Below are 22,684 nucleotides of genomic sequence, written 5' to 3' on the forward strand. Positions count from 1 at the left end.
GGCTTCAAGCGGATTATAAAACGTAAACTGACCCAAAACAGATTAAATTATACTCGATAAAGAGCCATTCATTAGGATACTTTATATCGCGATTGCTCAACTTAGCGGAACTCTTTCGCGATGGAGGTAGGAAACGTCTGTTAGGTGGGGACAAATATGCAATTGAATACAATGCAAGATCGGTCATTGTAGAGTTTTTAAGGATATAAGGATAAAAATCCAGATGGAATACCTTGCTTAAAAATTGCTGAACCAGCCTTATTAATTTTTGAGATGAGCTAATCCTAAAATGTTACATTTTTAACTAAGCGGACCTTTCTCATTAAATTTTCATTGAAAATCGTCACATTTCAAAGCTGATAAAATATTCTAAATTTTCCTTAGCTGACAATCGACTATTTGGAATCCAATTCTTGGCAATACATTGTATTTTGGGCATTAAATTGATAAATCAGTTGATTGTTACTACTGTAAACAATGTCATGTGCCCCCAAAATCTAAAGCTTTCTCGACTCTCCCGCAAAAGAGCGGTAGTAAGTTAGATAACTGCGAGGTGCTCGCGACATTACGTATTATTCCCTGATATAACTGTATATGTATTTTCCGAGAACATTCTTGCTATGCTAACAGAGCATGTATGATGCTACTGACTTGTTTAACGTTCGAGAAATAATTATATTTTTCATATTTGAATTTTTAAATATGTTTATAAACAATGTTCAAGGAAACCACATTGTTACAAATTTACAAAAGTGTGAATGAAATGATGTATCAGAAACAACTGAGCTATGTGTCTATGTAGCCTTACTCTAATTCATAATTAACAAAAAATTACAGGAGATGGCCGGAGAACAGAGAATTGCAATAGGAGATGTGACAATTTGGTTTGTATGAAGAGGACTGGCTCAGACGAGCTTGTCACCACGGCTAGGTACACGCCTGTGCGATCCGGGGGCTGTCCTTCAGGCTTTGTAGAATCTCCGATAAGTGAGTAGTTTAGCTAATTCATTTACATGATCACTGAAATGTTTTCACATTGAAACATACCAGCACAAAATATACTTTCTAGGAATGTCTTTCCATTCCTATTTGTTTTCTCTGTGATAACTCCTTGAAATTAAAGTTAGTGGAGTTGATTTCTTGACAATTTTACCAGAATGTAAATTAGACAAATCGATAGGCTAGTAAATCGATAGGTGTACTAGCTAAGGAACTTTGATACGCATATATTTCCATTTCTAATTTTTCTCTCTGTGATAACTCCTTGAAAGTTAGCGGAGTTAATTTCTAAATAATTCTACCGGAATGTAAATTAATTAGACAGGTTAATAGGTCAGGAGCTAAGGGGCCTAATATGTATGCAAATCTCGTGCGCATCTGTCTCTGAGTCTGACGCTAAGGAGGCCAAATATGCTTGAAATTCTCGTGTGGCTGTCATTGTGTTTGACGTCAGTGGGCGAGGACTATTGAAACTGGGATGGGAATCCTCGTGTAATTTAAATTTATGTCTGCATTTCTAAAGACCAAATCTACAATTTTATTTCATTAGGAAATGGAAATATAAGGAATCACTGTCTAGTTAGAATAGTATAGAATGTCAGGGACATCAACAATAGTGGAAAACATGGGATAATTGATGCATAACGGGCTCATCTTTCCCACTATTGTTGATACCCTGGCATACTATACTAACTAGACAATGATTCCTTAAGTAAATCTCGTGCGCGTCAGTCTTTGTGTTTGACGCTATGGAGGCCAAATATGAATGTAAATCTCCTGTGATTGTCTTTGTTTCTTACGTCAGTGAGTGGATGAGGACTATTGAAGTTGACATGGGAGTAATTCAAATATATAAGTCTAACTTACATTTTTAAAATCTAAATCTACAATTTTATTTCACAATGATACTACACTAAATAGACATTGATTTTAATTAACAGATAACAAATGTTACAAGATAGTTCAGGACTCGAGATTAAACTTTAGACAGGCAAAGTATTCGTGTAGCGTTCTAGGAAAAGACTTTTCTCTTGTTTCAATTCATTCAGCGATGGAAAATGGTGAGACCAAATTTTTATTTAATCTTGTGCATTTTTAAAAAAATGAATGTGACTTCATATTTATATAAGCTAACTCTACATATGTGATATTTGTATTACTCGAAAATAATTTTCACTTTTTTGATTAAGTGGCTGACATATTAGAACTTATAACATGAATTTACTGGTCTTTTTATAAATTGTTAACAGCTTTCATAGAGCTTCAGTTTGATACTACGAAATCAAAGAATTTGTGGATTGGACTCTTTGATAATAATTATTATTATGATAAACGTTATTTCATTTGGATGGACAATTCCCGCGTAGACTTCACAAACTGGGCTAGAGGGGAACCAAACTCACTTACCGTAAGATTCACCCTGAAAGCAATATGAACTGCATTTTTGAAAATTTTATTGTGCTGTTTCAATGTAATATTCTATTAAATTTGTACTTAACTTAAACCTTTATGATGAATTAGACTAAAATAAAGCAGAAGAAAGACTTACAATCCAATATACAGATTTATGTACTAAGAATCATTATTGTATAGAACGACAATTATGTAATTTTGATTCAATCAAAGCTTATAAATAGTTCTTCCATCGCAAATGTGATCAACAGACGTTCATTAACGTTAATTTTTCTGTCAATGAAATAGTTATTTACAATTTTGCAGCAAAATATTCTGTTATCAAAGTTGTAGCTCATATTGCTTTAAGTTTAGCAAATATATCTATTCGAATTCATTAAGATAACCACACAAAACAGAAACATCAATTTTAATGATTTAAAATACAAATGTTTCCAGTATGTTATGCCTGTGTAAAGACGAATCATGACCCCGTAGAATAATGACCGGGGTCATTTTTCAACGACAGAAAATACCCCCCACCCGTTAAAAATATCATTTTTTTTTTGTTTTTGTAGAAAAAGAGCCACAGGGGTCATTATTTTATATGCGAGTCCTATAAAGAATTGACCCCCGTTTAAAAATGCCCCCATTTAGAGTGAACCAAAATTTTAAAGTTTATATTGATGCGAAACATCAAATCACCAAAAAATATTTCATTTGAGTATTTCAAAGAATTTTTATAACGAATCCGTTGAAATTAAAAAAAAAATACATGTACATGTACTCTGCATGGTACATGTATATCTCTGTAAAATTTTCAGTGTAGACCAAACGTTGGTGCAACGGCAACATGATGGACGTGCAACATGCTGATGTCGTAGGTCTTTGTCATGTTATGTGATAATGACGATGTTTTATCATATTAAAAGATTAAAAATCGTTGTCATTTGAAAATGTAATAATTAATGTTCTCAAAACAATATTTAATTATGCCATTTTTCTTAAAAATGTGTATAAGTTAGTTAATTTAGGCACTAGTACTGTTATTCATATCCAGAAACTCAATACGTTTGAATTCCATGTCTTATGTACTTTCATCTTGGGGAGAGTTCAGGTGAACGACTTTTTTATATAAAATCATAAATCCATGAATATCTGTGGAGAATTAGAAAAAGAAACAAATTAAAACCTTAAAATAACCATTAAGGCACAGTATTTAGCAAATTTTCAAAACTTTTATTTATTACTTTTATGTTTGTTATTAAAAAAAGATTAGAATTATTTCATCGAGGCAATGAAATAATAACGCACGTGCACATTCTAACACAACCAACACTTATTGATCCGACACTTATTTTGGATCTCACAGAGCAAAACATAAATTTTCCCCTATAATCATATGGGAAGCGGGGGTATCATCTAGTGAGCTCATAACACACAGTACCTCTAGTTTTGACTGTCTAATGGGTTGTTTAGATACTTTACGGGTATATGTGCGAAGTATGTACATGTATAACAAAAGGAATGGTTTTCATTTAATTTTTATGGCGTCGGGCTTGCCCGATCGTCATCTAGCGATCAGTCAGGTTTACGCGACCGCATGTGTCAGTGGATGCATCCGCAATAGAAAATAGCAACAGCTGTAAACCAATTTCTTTTAAAACTTTCACAATGAATAATGGCTTGAATATAAAATTAAATCAATTGTATCTTCAATTAATACTACTACAAAACAACGATATTATGTTTAATTTTTACGCAAGAAAAACAAAATGGTTGTTGCGGATGAATTTCTACTGAGAGCTAGGGTGCTTCGAATGACATGAATCACATTTTGGGACCGATTACTGTAATCAAACAATCTTAAATACGGTAAAATAATTACAAATAAACACGTATACAACAAGACTAAAAAGATTGAATTTCTTAATCTTAGCTTTACTTTTACGATCTTCAATCCAATTTTAGCCGAACAACCTACGATATTGACCAGTAATGCCAGTATTACTGTATTTATCCATTTCCTCCATTTGTTTACCGCGCCTTATCGTAAGTCGATCGTACTTGTAACATTAGAGTCATGGTTATAGTTAAGATGCAATCACTATACAACAGAACAACACTCTGACAATGGCAATGAATTAAAATAATTTATGAAACCCTTCATATGTCCTCGATTGACTGAAAAGAAATTAGATTGATATAGAGGATGGACATTTCTGACGATGTCTGGTCAATTCGAACCCTGACTCATTCGGACCAGGACACAAGGCTACCAGGCCCTATACTGTATTTATGTTAAGTCTATTTTATTTTATTTTATTATTATGTTACTGGAGTCACTCACTTGACCTATTTGCAGATCTTTTGTAATTGTTTTTCTTGTTCGACGCCATTGAAGCCTTTCAGGCTTTTGATTCATATTTTGCTTTGAGACGGTATGAAGAAAACGTTACAAAAATGAAATGAAATATTCTGATTTTCATATTAAAACGCTCTAAAAATATACACAGAACAGAGTGAAAGGGTGGAACAAAACAAGATTAAAGCTAGAGGTACTGTGAGCACTGAGCTCAGTAAGAGGTACCCCCTCCTGCCTTCCATTTGATTATAGTAGAAAATTCCTTGCTTACCTCTGGGGAATTTTTCGCCGTAGAATAATAACCGGGAGTCATTTTTCGTCGTAGTCTACGGTCATTATTCGTCATTACACCTTCAGTAATCAAGATGCCCTTATAGTTTTGAAAAGTTAAAAAACTTTTTATTTTAAATATTTCATTAATTTTGTTTTAGGAAGGTTGTGCGGAGATGAGAGTCAAGGATGGAAGTTGGAATTCTATATCTTGTTTTTTAAATAGGAGTTACATTTGTCAGACAAACAAAGGTAAAAGGAGTAACATTTGTCAGACAAACAAAGGTAAACGGAGTTATAATTGTCAAACAAACAAAGGTAAAAGGAGTAACATTTGTCAGACAAACAAAGGTAAACAGAGTTATAATTGTCAAACAAACAAAGGTAAAAGTAGTTACATTTGTCAGACAAACAAAGGTAAACGGAGTTATAATTGTCAAACAAACAAAGGTAAAAGGAGTTACATTTGTCAGACAAACAAAGGTAAACGGAGTTATAATTGTCAAACAAACAAAGGTAAAAGGAGTAACATTTGTCAGACAAACAAAGGTAAACGGAGTTATAATTGTCAAACAAACAAAGGTAAAAGGAGTAACATTTGTCAGACAAACAATGGTAAACGGAGTTATAATTGTCAAACAAACAAAGGTAAAAGGAGTAACATTTGTCAGACAAACAAAGGTAAACGGAGTTATAATTGTCAAACAAACAAAGGTAAAAGGAGTAACATTTGTCAGACAAACAAAGGTAAACGGAGTTATAATAGTCCAATCCACACTTTGCAAAAGTTGTTTCCCTTTGCGGGGTCAACCAAAAGGTCAAAAGGGAAAGAAACGTCATTTCTCCTCTTTGTGCTACCAAATATTTGGACGTGCTGTGAAAAATCCATTGTGTTTATTTTTTTTTCTTTTAATGTGTGGGTAGCCCCATCTTGGGGCAATCAGTGCACAAAAGGCAGAGCTTTTTTAAAGTCAAATGACGAAGTTACAAACCTGAAAACTACAAAGGCTACTGTGTGGATTGTATGGCTTTATCCTCTAAGATGGCGGCCAAGGGACATAACTTTTGAAAAGTGTGGATTGGTCTATTGTCAAACAAACAAAGGTAAAAGGAGTTACATTTGTCAGACAAACAAAGGTAAACGGAGTTATAATTGTCAAACAAACAAAGGTAAAAGGAGTAACATTTGTCAGACAAACGAAGGTAAACGGAGTCATAATTGTCAAACAAACAAAGGTAAAAGGAGTAACATTTGTCAGACAAACGAAGGTAAATGGAATTATGATTGTCAGACAAACAAAGGTAAAAGGAGTTATAATTGTCAAACAAACAAAGGTAAAAGGAGTAACATTTGTCAGACAAACAAAGGTAAACGGAGTTGTAATTGTCAAACAAACAAAGGTAAAAGGAGTAACATTTGTCAGACAAACAAAGGTAAACGGAGTTGTAATTGTCAAACAAACAAAGGTAAAAGGAGTAACATTTGTCAGACAAACAAAGGTAAACGGAGTTATAATTGTCAAACAAACAAAGGTAAAAGGAGTTACATTTGTCAGACAAACAAAGGTAAACGGAGTTATAATTGTCAAACAAACAAAGGTAAAAGGAGTAACATTTGTCAGACAAACAAAGGTAAAGGAGTTATAATTGTCAAACAAACAAAGGTAAAAGGAGTAACATTTGTCAGACAAACAAAGGTAAACGGAGTTATAATTGTCAAACAAACAAAGGTTAAAGGAGTAACATTTGTCAGACAAACAAAAGTAAATTTATTTAGAAAACGATCGTCTCTATATGCCATTTATAACCAGGTTATAGTAAATTATTTACTCTGGGATAAAGGAATCCCGATAGATTATGTGAGAGCAAGTTTTTTCAAATGAAAATAATGTTTTTAATGTATTACAACAAAATCTAACATGACCGACATAAAATAAAAGTAACGTTACAAAAGTGAGAGAAAAAGATATTCTATACTAGAATGACTTTGAATATTACATGGTTGTTGGTATAGACATCACACGGGGCTGATTCTGATTCTCTTGGGTCTTTAGAGGTTACTCGGGACTGATTTTCTTGGGTCTGTAGACATTACTCGGGACTGATTCTCTTGGGTCAGTAGACATTACTCGGGACTGATTCTCTTGGGTTTGTGGACGTTACTCGGGACTGATTCTCTATGGTTTGCAGACATTACTCGGGACTGATTCTCTTGGGTCTGTAGACATTACTCGGGACTGATTCTCTTGGGTTTGTAGACATTACTCAGGACTGATTCTCTTGGGTTTGTAGACGTTACTCAGGACTGATTCTCTTGGGTTTGTAGACGTTACTCGGGACTGATTCTCTTGAGTTTGTAGACATTACTCAGGACTGATTCTCTATGGTTTGCAGACGTTACTCAGGACTGATCTCTATGGTTTGTAGACGTTACTCGGGACTGATTCTCTTGAGTTTGTAGACATTACTCAGGACTGATTCTCTTGGGTTTGTAGACATTACTCGGGACTGATTCTCTTGGGTTTGTAGACGTTACTCGGGACTGATTCTCTTGGGTTTGTAGACGTTACTCGGGACTGATTCTCTTGGATCTGTAGACATTACTCGGGACTGATTCTCTATGATTTGTAGACGTTACTCGGGACTGATTCTCTATGGTTTGTAGACGTTACTGGGGACTGATTCTCTTGGGTTTGTAGACGTTACTCGGGGCAGATTCTCTTAGGTTTGTAGATGTTACTCGAGACTGATTCTCTTGGGTTTGTAGACATTACTAGGGACTGATTCTCTATGGTTTGCAGACGTTACTCAGGACTGATCTCTATGGTTTGTAGACGTTACTGGGGACTGATTCTCTTGGGTTTGTAGACGTTACTCGGGACTGATTCTCTATGATTTGTAGACGTTACTCGGGACTGATTCTCTTGGGTTTGTAGACATTACTCAGGACTGATTCTCTTGGGTTTGTAGACATTACTCGGGACTGATTCTCTTGGGTCTGTAGACATTACTAGGGACTGATTCTCTATGGTTTGCAGACGTTACTCAGGACTGATCTCTATGATTTGTAGACATTACTCGGGACTGATTCTCTTGGGTTTGTAGACGTTACTCGGGGCAGATTCTCTTGGTTTGTAGACATTACTCGGGGCAGATTCTCTTGGGTTTGTAGACGTTACTCGGGACTGATTCTCTTGGGTTTGTAGACGTTACTCGGGACTGATTCTCTATGGTTTGCAGACGTTATTCGGGACTGATTCTCTTGGGTTTGTAGACATTACTCAGGACTGATTCTCTTGGGTTTGTAGACGTTACTCGGGACTGATTCTCTATGGTTTGCAGACGTTACTCGGGACTGATTCTCTTGGGTCTGTAGACGTTACTCGGGACTGATTCTCTTGGGTTTGTAGACATTACTCGGGACTGATTCTCTTGGGTTTGTAGACGTTACTCGGGACTGATTCTCTATGGTTTGCAGACGTTACTCGGGACTGATTCTCTTGGGTCTGTAGACGTTACTCGGGACTGATTCTCTTGGGTTTGTAGACATTACTCAGGACTGATTCTCTTGGGTTTGTAGACGTTACTCGGGACTGATTCTCTATGGTTTGTAGACGTTACTCGGGACTGATTCTCTTGGGTTTGTAGACGTTACTCGGGACTGATTCTCTTGGGTTTGTAGACGTTACTCAGGACTGATTCTCTTTGGTTTGCAGACGTTACTCGGGACTGATTCTCTATCGTTTGCAGACGTTACTCAGGACTGATTCTCTTGGGTTTGTAGACATTACTCGGGACTGATTCTCTTGGGTTTGTAGATGTTACTACGGGCTGATTCTCTTGGGTCTGTAGACGTTACTACGGGCTGATTCTCTTGGGTTTGTAGACGTTACTCGGGGCAGATTCTCTTGGGTTTGTAGACGTTACTACAGGCTGATTCTCTTGGGTTTGAAACCGTTACTCGGGACTGATTCTCTGGGGGTTTTGGATAATTTTTGACCCTGTAAGGATAGTTTGTCCATCTTAAATCTATTATTTTTTACCTTGACTTCTTGGATTACTTTGACATTAGATTAAATATACAACTTCTCATTGATGGGATATTTAAATATCCTAAAGTGCAAAAACATAATTTAGCCATTAAAAAAAATAATGAAATACCTCATCTTTGAAAAAGAAATTTTTTAGTTGTTTTCTTTTACATACAGCCTTGAGATATCCGACTCAAGCTGCAGTAGTCTCCAGCTGTCCCAGTGGTTACACCAGCAGTGCTGGCAGCTGTTTCCGGGTCATTGATTCTGCTATGGACTTTAATGCGGCGCAAGCAACCTGCCAGGTGGATGGCGCAAGCCTGGCTTCAATAAACTCAGCATATGAGCAAATGTCCATTGAAATAATTAGCAAAAACATTCCTGGAGCTTTATGGATTGGATTGAGGCATCAGGTTTGTAAAGCCCAGAATTAAAAGATTACTGTTATTCTTAAACTAGACTTGTTTTGATGAACAGTTACTGTAACTGAATCCTGGCACTGGCGTTATTTTGCTAAACATTCTTAATTTATGTACTAGTATGTAATTCAAGATACAGCCTTCAAATCTTAACGCAAGTAAGTTACGGTTATGTATAGTTTCTATGTAATGAACTAATTATTTAAAACGCATACGTGCTGTACCTTATTGCATGCACAGAAAAGGTTAGAACTTGTTTTTTATACAAATTTTGTAACTACTACATGCGCTAGCCAGTGCACATTATGATGTCATATTATGACGTCATAGTCCTGTACTACATATTTTTAGAAGGAAAATGAACAAAGTAGCTTCGGCACAAGGGTATACCCAACTTTGTTCTTCAGAAGCAAGGAATAAATAGATGCATAATATTACATGGATTTATTATATTGCTGCACAAATGTCAACATTGCAATTGTTTAGTTAACTATTTCAAAAGTTTTAAGTTAAAACAGGGTAAAAAAAATCAGTGTCCGGTGTACGTTGCCTAAACTTTTATCGATTGAGAAAATGCATAGGATTTGTGCTGCAATTTCATTAATATTTAAAACATTTCTCTTAATGTTATAAACTATTTATCAAAAATTAAACAGGATGTGCCCTTATTTCGACGTTGTTTTGTTGATGTATTTATAACCTTGAATGGAAAAGATCAATGACGTTCTAACATGACGTCATAATGTGCAGTTGCTTGATCATGCTGTGGGTTCTAAGTATGCATACAAAGGATTTCTGTTTGCGTGATTTGTTATTGGCTTTATCCAACGAGTTGAAATGGTGTATATATTCGCGAGGCCTTCTAAAAATATGTAGTACAGGACTATGACGTCATAATATGACATCATAATGTGCACTGGCTAGCGCATGTAGTAGTTACAAAATTTGTATAAAAAACAAGTTCTAACCTTTTCTGTGCATGCAATAAGGTACAGCACGTATGCGTTTTAAATAATTAGTTCATTACATAGAAACTATACATAACCGTAACTTACTTGCGTTAAGATTTGAAGGCTGTATCTTGAATTACATACTAGTACATAAATTAAGAATGTTTAGCAAAATAACGCCAGTGCCAGGATTCAGTTCATCCATTTCAATGCAGATAAGCAGTCAAGGTGACCAGACGTGTTTTTTACAGCTCCTGAAGATCTTATCTCTACTTAGCTTAACAATGGAATAATAATGAGTTTGAGTGATAATTCTAATCTTTTCAAGTCACTTTTGGACTCATTTACCGGATTTTCAAGATCATTTATTTTAACTAATGATCTGCCAATGGAATCTGTGGGACTTAGTGTAAATAATGTGCCAAATTTCTTGCAAGTACAGGAAAATCAGGAAAGTGTTACAATTACTTTCGATGGCGACAAGTACTCCATCATTTTAGATCTGTTGGAGAAGAAACTCTTATTATTCAAAGACAGCAATGAAAGGCGACATGGATCTATTTATAAATCACAGGATAAAACTGTCACTGTTACCATCTACGAGACAACAAGCTCTCTACATATCCAAGGGGAGTCGTATTTTTCTTGGTATCAGGAGTTCCTCACGGACTTGAATAAATTGGATGTAAATTTGGAAACAAATTGTAAGACTTTAGATGAAACATCTCCTCAATGCACCTCCACCCCTAAGGGTAAGACATCACAGAATTGTCATCAGTGTATTAGCAGTGCCAAACTTATTCAGGAATTGTCTGATACCGTCAAGCTTTTGTCACAAGAAGTCAGTGACCTAAAACAGCAACTAAATGGGTCAAAAAATGTCACATCGCTTGTTTCAAGAGCTATCCAAACAACTCCTAATAGGACAAAACAAAAGGAGACATCAACAGACGGACTCCTTCACATTCCAGCTGGTGTATCAAGGCATACCCAATGCACCCTTAAAGCTCCTACAATATCCAATAGTACCATGACAGATGCAAGTGAAGCTCATACTAAGAGTTTTCCTACCTCGCCAGATTCAAACACCAAACATGGAACAAATCAACCTAGAAAGATCCCAACGGATAAATCTGTCCTCATCATAGGAAGTTCCATACTACAAAGGATCCGCACCAGAGGATTGCGTTCAACTGTGCAGGTCAGCACAAATCGCGGGGCAAACATCTCCCATATACGGTCCAAGCTCTCAAAAATGGATGTTTCTTCATATCGTAGTGTAATCATCTATGCTGGCGGAAATGATGCATCTAGACGACGAGACCCAGAGGCAATAGAAAATGATTTCGCAGAAGTAATCACAGATCTCAGAAATCGGAATTCTAGTATCAGTGTATTTATCTCGGAAGTATTACCAAGGCGTGATATAAACACCAGTGAAGTTACTGGAATTATTAAAAGTGTATGTGAAATGTATGGTGGTACAGTGATTCCAACTTCTAAATTCTTTGGTCGTGGAAATCCCAAACAAGAGTATTATTGGAAAGACAACATTCATCTGTCAGACAGAGGTACAGCAGAACTGCTAAAAATTTTCCATCAATACGTGAGTATCCTCAAAGTCGGAAACGTACGTACGAATGGTGAAGAATCGGAAATACTTGGCAGTACTTCCTTCCGCCGTCCAGCCTTCTGTTATTTCTGTGGAGAAAGTGGACACATATCACGATACTGCAGACATGGAAGAAAGTTGGACTGCTGGAATTGTGGGGAACTAGGTCATAAAACCAAGCTTTGTCCGAATGGACACTAGGAAACTGGCAACGGATGTGTAGCCGACCATAGTTCCCAAACGATTTCTCTTGACAACAATGTTTATTCGACTCTTAGTAGATTATGTTCAGAATGTAATAAGATCCACTGTTCATGCAAACAATGTGAATATTTTTCTCTAGATCTTGTAACAAATTCAAAAAATTTAATTACTTCACCAAATACTTCTAAATTCTCAAAACCAGACAAGAATACTCATAGATTTCATACCAAGAAGGTTTCACAATCTGCTAATCATACTATATCTAAAAATGAGAATATACATGTACCACATGTTCCGAGCAATAATGGGTTTGGTTTGGTGAAAAAAGGTCTAAGATTTGGAAATCTAAACATATGCCACTTATTGCCTAAAATTGAAGAAATTAAACTATTACTTCATGACAAACAAACTGTAAATATATTAGGACTTTGTGAAACCTTCTTGAATGACCAAGTCAGTGATTCTGAATTGTATATTGAGGGTTTCGATATGGAAAGAAAAGATCGCATTCTGAGAGCAGGTGGTGGAATTATTGTCTACATTTCTAATAATATAAGATATAAACGTAGGCCTGATTTTGAAATCAGTAATATTGAAACAATTTGGCTGGAATTAAAGATTAAAAATTCTAAACCAATTCATTACTGTTCAGCATATCGTCCACCATCTGCTCCCTCCTGCTGGGCAGAGGACCTGGCTAGAGAGATTAACTGTGCCTCCTGCTGTGACGATGCAGAAATTATCTTAACAGGTGACTTTAATGTAGACTTATTCAAAGAACCCCCACAAAGTTGGACATTTGCTATGGAAGAGTATGGTTTTTCACAATTGATTACAGCACCAACCAGAGTAACTAATGCCTCAAGTACCCTAATAGATCACTTTTACACCAATAAACCAGATAACATGTGTGAAGTAAATATACCTTTTATAGCCATCTCTGATCACTACCCAATATGTGCCACTAGAAAAACAAAATGCATGCAACAAAAAGGAAAACACATAGAAATTCAGTATAGAGACTTCAAAAAGTTTGATGAAAATAAATTCCTCCAAGACTTAAAACAAATAGAATTTAACAATCTCCTCCAGATGCATGACCCTAATGAAATACTAACTGAATTCTATGAATTATTTAATAGCGTACTTGACCAGCATGCACAGGTTAAAACAAAACGAGTAAAGAGTGAAATCCGTCCTAAATGGATGACACAAGAAATAAACAATGCTAGACATTTACGGGACTATTACCACAAAGAAGGAGACATGGAGAACTATAGAATTTATCGAAACAAAGTTAGCGTTCTTATAAACAAATCAAAATCTTCTTACTATAAAACAGCGATTGAACAGAGTTCAAATCCCAAAGAAATGTGGAACTATCTTAATCAATTAACATGTAATCTTAAGAATACAACTCCATCTCATGTGTCTTCTAATGGTGAAATTGTTGACAATTTACAGGATATTGCAAATACTTTTAATAACCACTTTACGGATGTCTCTAACAAGCTTCTATTGGATATGCCAAAACATGATTATGATCCTAATATATTATGTAATTTTGTTAGGTCTAAGCTTGATGAAGAATCATTGTTTAGTATTCATCAAATTGAGGAAAGTGAAGTTTATAACATGTTAAATTCTCTAAATATCAATAAATCAGCTGGCATTGACTTCATTGGGCCACGTCTTCTGAAAGTCACATCTAAATATATATGTAAACCTATAACTCATCTTATTAACGCTAGCATAGCAAGTGGTATTTTCCCGACAAATTTAAAACAAGCCAAAGTAACACCTATTTTTAAGAAAGGTGACAAAGCTGATCCGAATAATTATCGTCCTATTTCTATTCTACCAACCATATCTAAATTGATAGAAAAACATGTAGCTAAGCTAATACAAAATTTCACTAATGAATTTGATCTACTAACACAATCCCAGTCGGGGTTTAGGGAACTCCATTCCTGTCAAACTTCACTTACAAAACTAACAGAAAGTTGGCTTACTGCAATGGATCGTGGTGAATTAATCGGTATAGCATTTATAGATTTTAGTAAAGCATTTGATTTAGTGAATCATGATATTCTTCTAGAGAAATTAACCCATTACAAATTTGACCAAACAGCTATAAAGTGGTTTAAATCATATCTTTACGATAGGACCCAGTGTGTTAAATTTGGATCATGTGTCTCCAATATTCTACCCGTCACAGCAGGAGTGCCACAAGGGTCAATTTTGGGCCCACTTTTATTTTTATTGTACATAAATGACCTTCCATTACATGTAAACAATTCAAATATTGATATGTTTGCTGATGATGTAACTCTGTATTCTAATAATAATAATGCAAGATGTTTAGAAAATACACTAAGTTCAGATCTTTGTGAGATTGAGAAATGGTGTGCTCAAAATCAAATGGTTTTAAATGTAGATAAAACAAAATGTATGTTAATGGGAACACAGCAAAGAAAATTAAAATTAGATAATCCAAATTTACAACTTTATGCCTCAGACAAAACAATTGAAATGGTTGAAACTGAAAAAATTCTTGGTGTACATATTGATGATAAGTTACAGTATGCAAATCATATTGACTCGGTTTGTAAAACGATAAATTATAAGTTATTTACTCTTCGAAGGATTAAGAAATTTCTCCCTCTACATACCAGAAAACTATATTACAATGCTTATATTTTACCATCTATTAACTATTGTTTGACTATCTGGGGTAATGCCCCCAAGCAGGACATGGACAGACTATTTAAATTACAGAAAAGGGCAGCAAGGATTATTCTTGACGCAAGTCCAGATTCTTCTTCTAAACCACTGTTTGAGAAACTTGGATGGTTAACAGTTTATGAGCTAGTTGATCTATACAAATACATATTATTATACAAAATTTTCAGTGGAACGACTCCCCAATATCTTTGTAATTTATTTGAATTTCATTCTTCTACTTCTTATAATCTACGATCTGAAAGTAATTATGATCTAAGATTGCCGAAATTTCGTACAAACTTATTCAAGACATCTTTTCAGTATTCAGGTGTACATCTATGGAATAAACTTCCCCAACACATTAGATTCTCTCAATCTCTACGAACATTTAAGCGTAATATAGAAAATTACATCATCAGCTGTCGCACAATTTTTTGAGGACAATAAGGTTTCGATATTGTATATTGTATTATGATTGTTAAAACTATAGATGGACATTATATATTCATAATCGTATGATTGTAATTCCTTAAACATATTATTACTATTATATATGATGAATTGTATTCTGTATTATTTTTTGTATTTGATATATAAAGAAGGCCCTGGGGAAGAATAGTGCATGCACTAACCAGGTTACCTTCTTTAAATAAAGTATTTATTATTATTATTATTATTATTAATATCTAATCACACATCTATAGATGTTCTATTTATCTCACACGAATTTCGTTTTAACAAAACCTTGAGACTTCCCCTGTGAAACTACATGAATGATTGCTAATTCAAATTTGATGACGTATATTTTGATGACCTAGCACCGTTGATGTTGACATTCCTCGAAAGAAAGTAGATCGTGTTCAAAATTTAGAATTTTTGCTATCTGCGTCTTTGAAAACATTATGTGACAATTGCCGGAGCTTTACATCAAGCAAACTTCTGACTGAAAGTTGTAAGGACCATGGGATCGTGAAAATTAACTCTTTGTACGGTGGCAGTACAAAACGTGCAAGGTTAGGCCTACTTTTAGATTCATTGTTGATCCATAGTATGTTAGAAAGCATTATTGAAGGTGCTAAAGAAATCTTATAACAATAACTAAACTGCTAGGCTTTTCTCTCTTCGATAACAATTTAAATGAAGGAGGGGGGTGACATCCGACTTCAAGTAGCCAATACAGGTTCCTTCAGTTGATAAAATAAGGCACTTATTTGACTTTCATATACCAGTCTTTTTCTTGCTTTTAAGGTATTATTGCTCTTTATCATTCATTTTATAAGGGTAATAATTTTCACAAATAAAATTTTCAATAAAATAAAATCTTGAATGAAGGGATCGTGCCAAGGCCTGAAGTGCTATTGCAAAAAGCATCTACCCGTAGATAAAGCATACATGTAAGTTTATCTCAGTAGTATCCCCCACAAGTATGAGATAAAAGAAAATAAGTGTAAAGGTTCTCTGCGTAAAATTAACACAAATTATGCATTCTCATAAGCTCTTTTGCATATAAACGCCAAAACCTAGCCTTCACTCACTTGCGAAATGATTTTCAGGGTGATGTTCATTTTTGGCTGGACGGCTGGCCATACAGATACTCCAAGTGGGCAGCACATGAACCAACTTCAAAGCCAGGCGAGAATTGTACAGTGTTAATTAATACGGAGTGGAAGGACACACAGTGTGACCTTAAGTATCCCTCTATTTGTGAATACACAACAGGTATATAATACAATCTTTTAGTGGCAACAGAATATTGTTATTTGGTTTTAGCTGAGCTGAAAGCTGAAGTGTTCTTTACTGATCATATTTTATCCGTCTCTCTGTCTGTCTACCTTTTTTTTTTTAATGCTTTATTTCCATGCTTTCAACACAAACATCAAATACATTTATCAAAATTTGCACAGAAATTTTTTCACACCCACCCACTTTCGCACTTCACTCATACTTATATCAACAATACATCAATTTTAGCAAATTTTTACACACTTTATGTGGATAAAACAGGAGACAGAAAAAGTATGCTACATTTGATCTAAATATGTTTTTTTTTTCAGAGGATTTACATTTCCAACATAGTTTTCCAATGTGACCATGTAGACTCAAAATTTTCTGCAGTTAGATTTTTAACAGATATGTACTTCTCAACCTTATAATACATTTTTAAATGGGCAATCAGCCCATTTAAATTAGGCTTCTTTGCATTTTTTAAGCAGTAAAAAATGTACTGTTTAGCATATAAAATTAGAAAATTTATGACATAGTTTGAATTTGACAAAGGTAACTCTCCAAAGATTACATTTTGAATATTAAAACCTACACGTTTTGATGTGTAATTGTAAATATGTAGTCTAAGATCATTCCAAATATGCATTACATCTTTACATATATGGTTTCACATTCACTGTTACAGAATGTACAAGTATCGTTTTCTTTTATTTTAATTTTTAAGGTAATAATTTGCAGGTAGTATTCTGTGCAAAATTCTAAATTGTAGCCACTGGACAGCTGAATTTGAAGACACCTTAAAGCACACATTAAAAACATCTCTCAATTCCATTTCTTGAAATCCTTTTAGAAGCATTTCTGAATTCCATTTTGAAAAACCAGTTGGCTTTACATTCTTTGTGTTAATATTTTTATAAATATCTTTTGAACATTTATCAATCAATATTAATCTTTTGTATAACAATGGCAAAAATGGGCGCTGTAGCTTTGAGAAACCTACCCTAGAAAATTTTGAATCTTTTAAAAACTTTGAAATAGCACTTATAATGCTGTTATACTGCATAAAACATACATGATGAATGCTATGTTTTTTCACAAAATTCTCTCTAGATAAAAATGACCCATTGACATCCAAAAAATCATCAATAATTTTTACACCATTTTTATACCATTCTTTATAAAAAATACTCTTTTTATTCACTTTGATACAAGAGTTTAGCCAAACTGGGGTTGATAAAATTTCAGACTGTGTAAGATTTGCCTTGTCAAAACAATTATCAGTGATGACAGATAACCAAGACTCTAAGACATCTTTCCAAAATTTGTTTTTTGTACATTTCAACATTTTCAACACAAAATCATCACCCAAATTCAAAATCTTTTCCACCACATCTTGCCCATAAACTATTTCAAAAATACTCAACCATGAATGACTTCCTTTAATAATTCTTTGAATCCATGAACATTTTAGAGAAAGTATAAAATTTTTAAGATGTACCATGTTAAGGCCTCCCAATGTCTGGTGTTGCGTAGCAACAACACGTTTTATTTTATCACTTTTTGACCCCCATACAAATCTAAACAACTGCTGTGTTAAATTGTCTAAGATTTCTTCATTTGGATTTGGTAATGAGATAAATAGATGGTTCAATTTTGGTACAATTAAAGTTTTTGCAACTGTTACCCGTCCAATGGGAGTTAGAATACGTCTTTTCCATTGCTGAATCATTGAAGTGATTTTTGGCAATTGGACTTTGAAATTTATATCAACAATCTTTTCTAGGTCGACAGAGAAATTTATTCCTAGCAAGGAGAAAGTTGTTGCCCCCCAATCTAGCTTCCATCTTGAATGGTGGAAAACCTCAGCAGAAAATTTTTTTGAGCCTATCCAAATAATTTTAGTTTTTGTACTGTTTATTTTCAAACCTGAAAATTTTGCATATAATTCTAATGTATCAAGAGCAGCATACAAAGAACCTGCAGAACCATCAAGGGCAAGAGAAGTATCATCAGCAAATTGAGATAATTTGTGTTCCTTATCATTTACAACAATACCCTTTATATCATGATTTTGTTTAATAAGAATGGCTAAAATTTCTGCACAGAGAAGAAAAATGTATGGAGAAACAGGGTCTCCCTGGCGACATCCACGCTGGACTGGAAATTGCTTAGAAAGAAAACCGCTTTGGAGTATAGAAGCTTCAAAATTTGTGTTTAAAATTTTAATCCATTTAATTATATTTTTACCAAAACCAAAAAAGTGTAAAACCTTGTAAACAACAGACCATGAAATGGAATCAAAGGCCTTCTCAAAGTCAATGAGAACCAACAATCCCGGTATATTATTTATTTCAGTATAAGACATAAGATCATAAATAAATCGTGTGTTTTCCCCAATATATCTCCCTTTCATAAATCCTGTTTGTGTTTCTGAAATTAGAAGATCGAGTGTAGATTTTATTCTATAACTAATACAACCAGATATTAACTTATAGAATACGTTTAACAGAGTTATTGGTCTCCAGTTTTTTAAGAGATGTCTTGGCTTGTCTCCTTTTGGCAAACAAGATATTATACCAAGTCTCTGGGATATTGGAAGCTGTGTCTGAAGAAATATTTGATTTATTGCTTTTAAGATAAACATTTTAAGATCATTCCAGAAAAACTTAAAGAATTCAGTTGTGAATCCATCACTTCCGGGTGATTTATTATTATTCATATTTTTCAGTACCAGAAAAACCTCCTCTTCTTCTATATCTTTATCTAGGATTAATGTTGTTTCTATGTCTAATTTTGGAACATTGTGGTATTGAATGGTATTAGAGAGATCTACGTCTATCAATTCAGAATCTGCGTTTTTATATAAAGTTTCATAATAATTTTTTACTTCGTTTAGAATATCAGATTGTTTATATATAATACCTTTGTCTAGAGTTTCTACCTTTTTTATTGTTTTGTTCAGAAAATTTCTAGACTCAAGATGACAGAAATATTTTGTTGGCTTTTCCCCTTCTTCCACCCACTTGGCTCTAGATCTGATCATATTACCTTTTAGTTTTTCTTTTCTTAAATTTTCAAGAGTAGATTTTTTTTCTTCCAGTACAGAGAAATCAGGAATTGTACTTTTGTTTTCCAAATCCTCTATTTCCTTAATTAATGATTTTTCTAATTTATCTTTTTCTCTTTTTTTGAAAGTTGAATATGATATAGTTAACCCCCTGATTTCCATTAGTAGTATGTCAAAAAATACAGAGTCATCAACTGAAGTCTCTACTTCTACTCCATTTAGGTCCTGAGAATACTGGTTTTTAACTAATTGTATTTTTTGTTTCACCTTTTCAACATACTCTTTATCATGTAAAAGATTATTGTTAAATTTCCATAGTCCACGTCCTCGTTCAAATAAATTAAACTTTAACTCAATTGTAACTGAAGAATGATCAGATCTATACCCAGGTTTTATATCAAAATGTTCAACAATATTTGATAGGTTTTCTGATATAAGGATGTAGTCAAGACGACCCTGCTTAACTGGATTTTTTCTTCTCCATGTATAAACTTTTTTATCTGGGTTAAGTATTCTATAATAGTCAACTAAATTCAAATCATTCATTATTTCAATAAGTTTATCTCTGGCTTTGGGGTTATTTACATTTGCATAATTAAATGTGTCTATGTTGGGATTCAATGCCAGATTAAAATCTCCACACAGGATAAAATAATCATTATCAAATTCTAAGAAATAATCCCTAACTTTTTCATAAAATTCAGGGCTATCGTAATTTGGGCCATAAATATTAATAATAGTAATTCTTGTAATGTTTTTGTTTTATATGAAAATATGTTATTGTTATAAGTAAAACTGAGATAAGAATTTTGTTTATCTGATAAGTCCTAACCATGGTACCTGATTAGCGCCCTTATCTTGGAAGTCTAATTAGTGTCCTAATTAATATGGTGCTTATCAGATACTATAAATATATTGTGTCTTGACACCTAACTATGGTGCAGAGGCCCTAATACTTGGAGCCGATTGCCCTAACAGGGTGCCCTAATGATGGAGCCGATTGCCCTAATGATGGAGCCTAATGCCCTAATAGGTGCCCTAATGATGGAGCCTAACGCCCTAACAAGGTGCCCTAATTCACGTTAGGTGTCAGGCAGGGTATATAAGGAGAGAGAGTCAGTGAGCAGATATACTAGAGATACATTGCTTGTGCTGGATTGTAAACTACGTTTGGATATTAATAATACACTTGTTGAAACAAACTTTGTCGTTGTTCTGATGTTAGATCTATAAAGATCTAAAGTTCCAATCTTATACACGGGATCCACAATATTTTGTGACGCGGGTAACAACAAAACACCCCATAGAGAGAAAAACGTTACAATTGGTGGCAGCGGTGGGATCCAAAGAAGTTATTCTACGTGTAACACCGGAACGGGACAGCACTTAGTTTGAAATGGAGACACCCGTCGTAAGGAGGAGAATTACGCCTAGAAAGGTAGGACAGTACTTCGACAGTCCAGCTCCTCTGAATGACTCTGGAATAGAGGTCGATGCAGGGTGTAGAACAAGTTTGCAGCCCACAAGTCGAGTAATGCCAGACAATCCTAACTTTCAGGAGTTCGGGCAAAACAGAAGTTCGGGCAAAACTCGCAGGGTCTTTCTGTTCAAGACAAGTACAATCCAAGACCAAGCTCTAAGAGAATCCTATTTATTTGGGTACTCTTTACCTTGATAGGATGTTCCCTGATGGTGATGACCTGGATCTATTTTCCAGAGAATGAGATCGTGCAGGAATCTCGAGAAAATGCAGTATTTTCTCTAATATCGATAACAAGTATGATATTGCTTGTTACGGTAGTCAGCGTATTATGGAGGTATGGATCCGGTCTGCTGATTGCCAGTAAGAAAAGGGAAATTTCTTTGACACCTAATGATACACCCTATACTGGTCGTAGTGCACTTAATGCCCCTACAGGTACCTATCAGGAACCTAAGGTTTTTGGGCAATCTGGACGCACTACTCCTCATTTGGGCAATCAGTCCCCTCAGGGACTCGGGTGCAATTTTGAATTTCCTATGGCTGACGGAACACCTACAAACAGTCCTTTGACAACAAATGCTGGTCAACGAACCAATGAATACCCAGTAAGGAGGACTTTCTCAGGGGCCAATGATGATGTTTGGGATGAGTTCCTACAATATTTCGAAAACATCTCAGAATTAAACTCATGGGGACCCGAGAAATCTCGCAGAGTTCTACTTAGCACTTTGCGAGGGCAGGCCGAGAGCTATGCCTATGGAATGCCCCTTACTGTGCAGAAAGACTATGATCAACTTAAAGATAAGATGAACCAAAGATTCGGCCATTCTGCAATGAAGGAGAGGTATATTGCAGACGCCAAATTGAGAAAAAGACGACCGGGCGAGTCCCTGCGAGATTTAGGACAGGCCATCGAAGATTTGTACCGAAGGGCCTATCCAGGAAATCCAGATTTAGTTGAAGAAAATGCTATACAGTCCTTCTTAGATAAGTGTGGACAATCGGAGGATTTTCGACTCGCAGTGAAACGGACAAGACCTAGGACACTTCAAGAAGCAGTTCTTAATGCAATGCAAGAAGAGTGCTTGCGGATTGGGGAAAAAGAATTGCCAAAGGAGACAAAATCAGGCTATATGCCTGTGTATGAGATTGAAGATGGGGAATGGAATGATGAAATAGCAGCTGCGGATACTGCCAAACCTCCAAGCGCGGGTGGCGGATTCAACAGTATCTATAAAAACATAAGAACCCCGAGTACATGTACCAGTGCAGGACCAGGGAGGAGGGGACGCCCTTACAACCCACGGTACCAGATAGAAAGAGGAATATTTCAACCAAGAGACAGTTCTCGAGACCATAATTGTGTTGAAAAGAGAACTGTAAGGAATTATATTAACTAAGATGACTGATGCCGCAAGTCAGGTGTCAGTCAACTTTATACGG

General features: G+C 35.0%; 1 protein-coding gene across 1 annotated transcript in view; it reads left to right on the forward strand.

Annotated features, from left to right (window-relative positions):
* The first annotated feature begins 875 nt into the window (after positions 1 to 875).
* Positions 876 to 22,684, forward strand: part of LOC134282102 (macrophage mannose receptor 1-like) — a 34,881-nt gene continuing 13,072 nt past the window's right edge. Inside the window, exons 1-6 of the mRNA XM_062764551.1 lie at positions 876 to 987; positions 1,941 to 2,060; positions 2,250 to 2,407; positions 5,188 to 5,278; positions 9,235 to 9,470; positions 16,520 to 16,685. Of these exons, the coding sequence (XP_062620535.1) occupies positions 891 to 987; positions 1,941 to 2,060; positions 2,250 to 2,407; positions 5,188 to 5,278; positions 9,235 to 9,470; positions 16,520 to 16,685 (868 nt within the window). The 5' untranslated portion in view covers positions 876 to 890. The remainder of the gene's footprint in view (positions 988 to 1,940; positions 2,061 to 2,249; positions 2,408 to 5,187; positions 5,279 to 9,234; positions 9,471 to 16,519; positions 16,686 to 22,684) is intronic.

The sequence above is a fragment of the Saccostrea cucullata genome, unplaced genomic scaffold, assembly GCF_032062105.1.
Source record: "Saccostrea cucullata isolate Sc308-1 unplaced genomic scaffold, CSIRO_AGI_Scuc_v1 ctg5280, whole genome shotgun sequence".
NCBI lineage: Eukaryota > Metazoa > Mollusca > Bivalvia > Ostreida > Ostreidae > Saccostrea > Saccostrea cuccullata.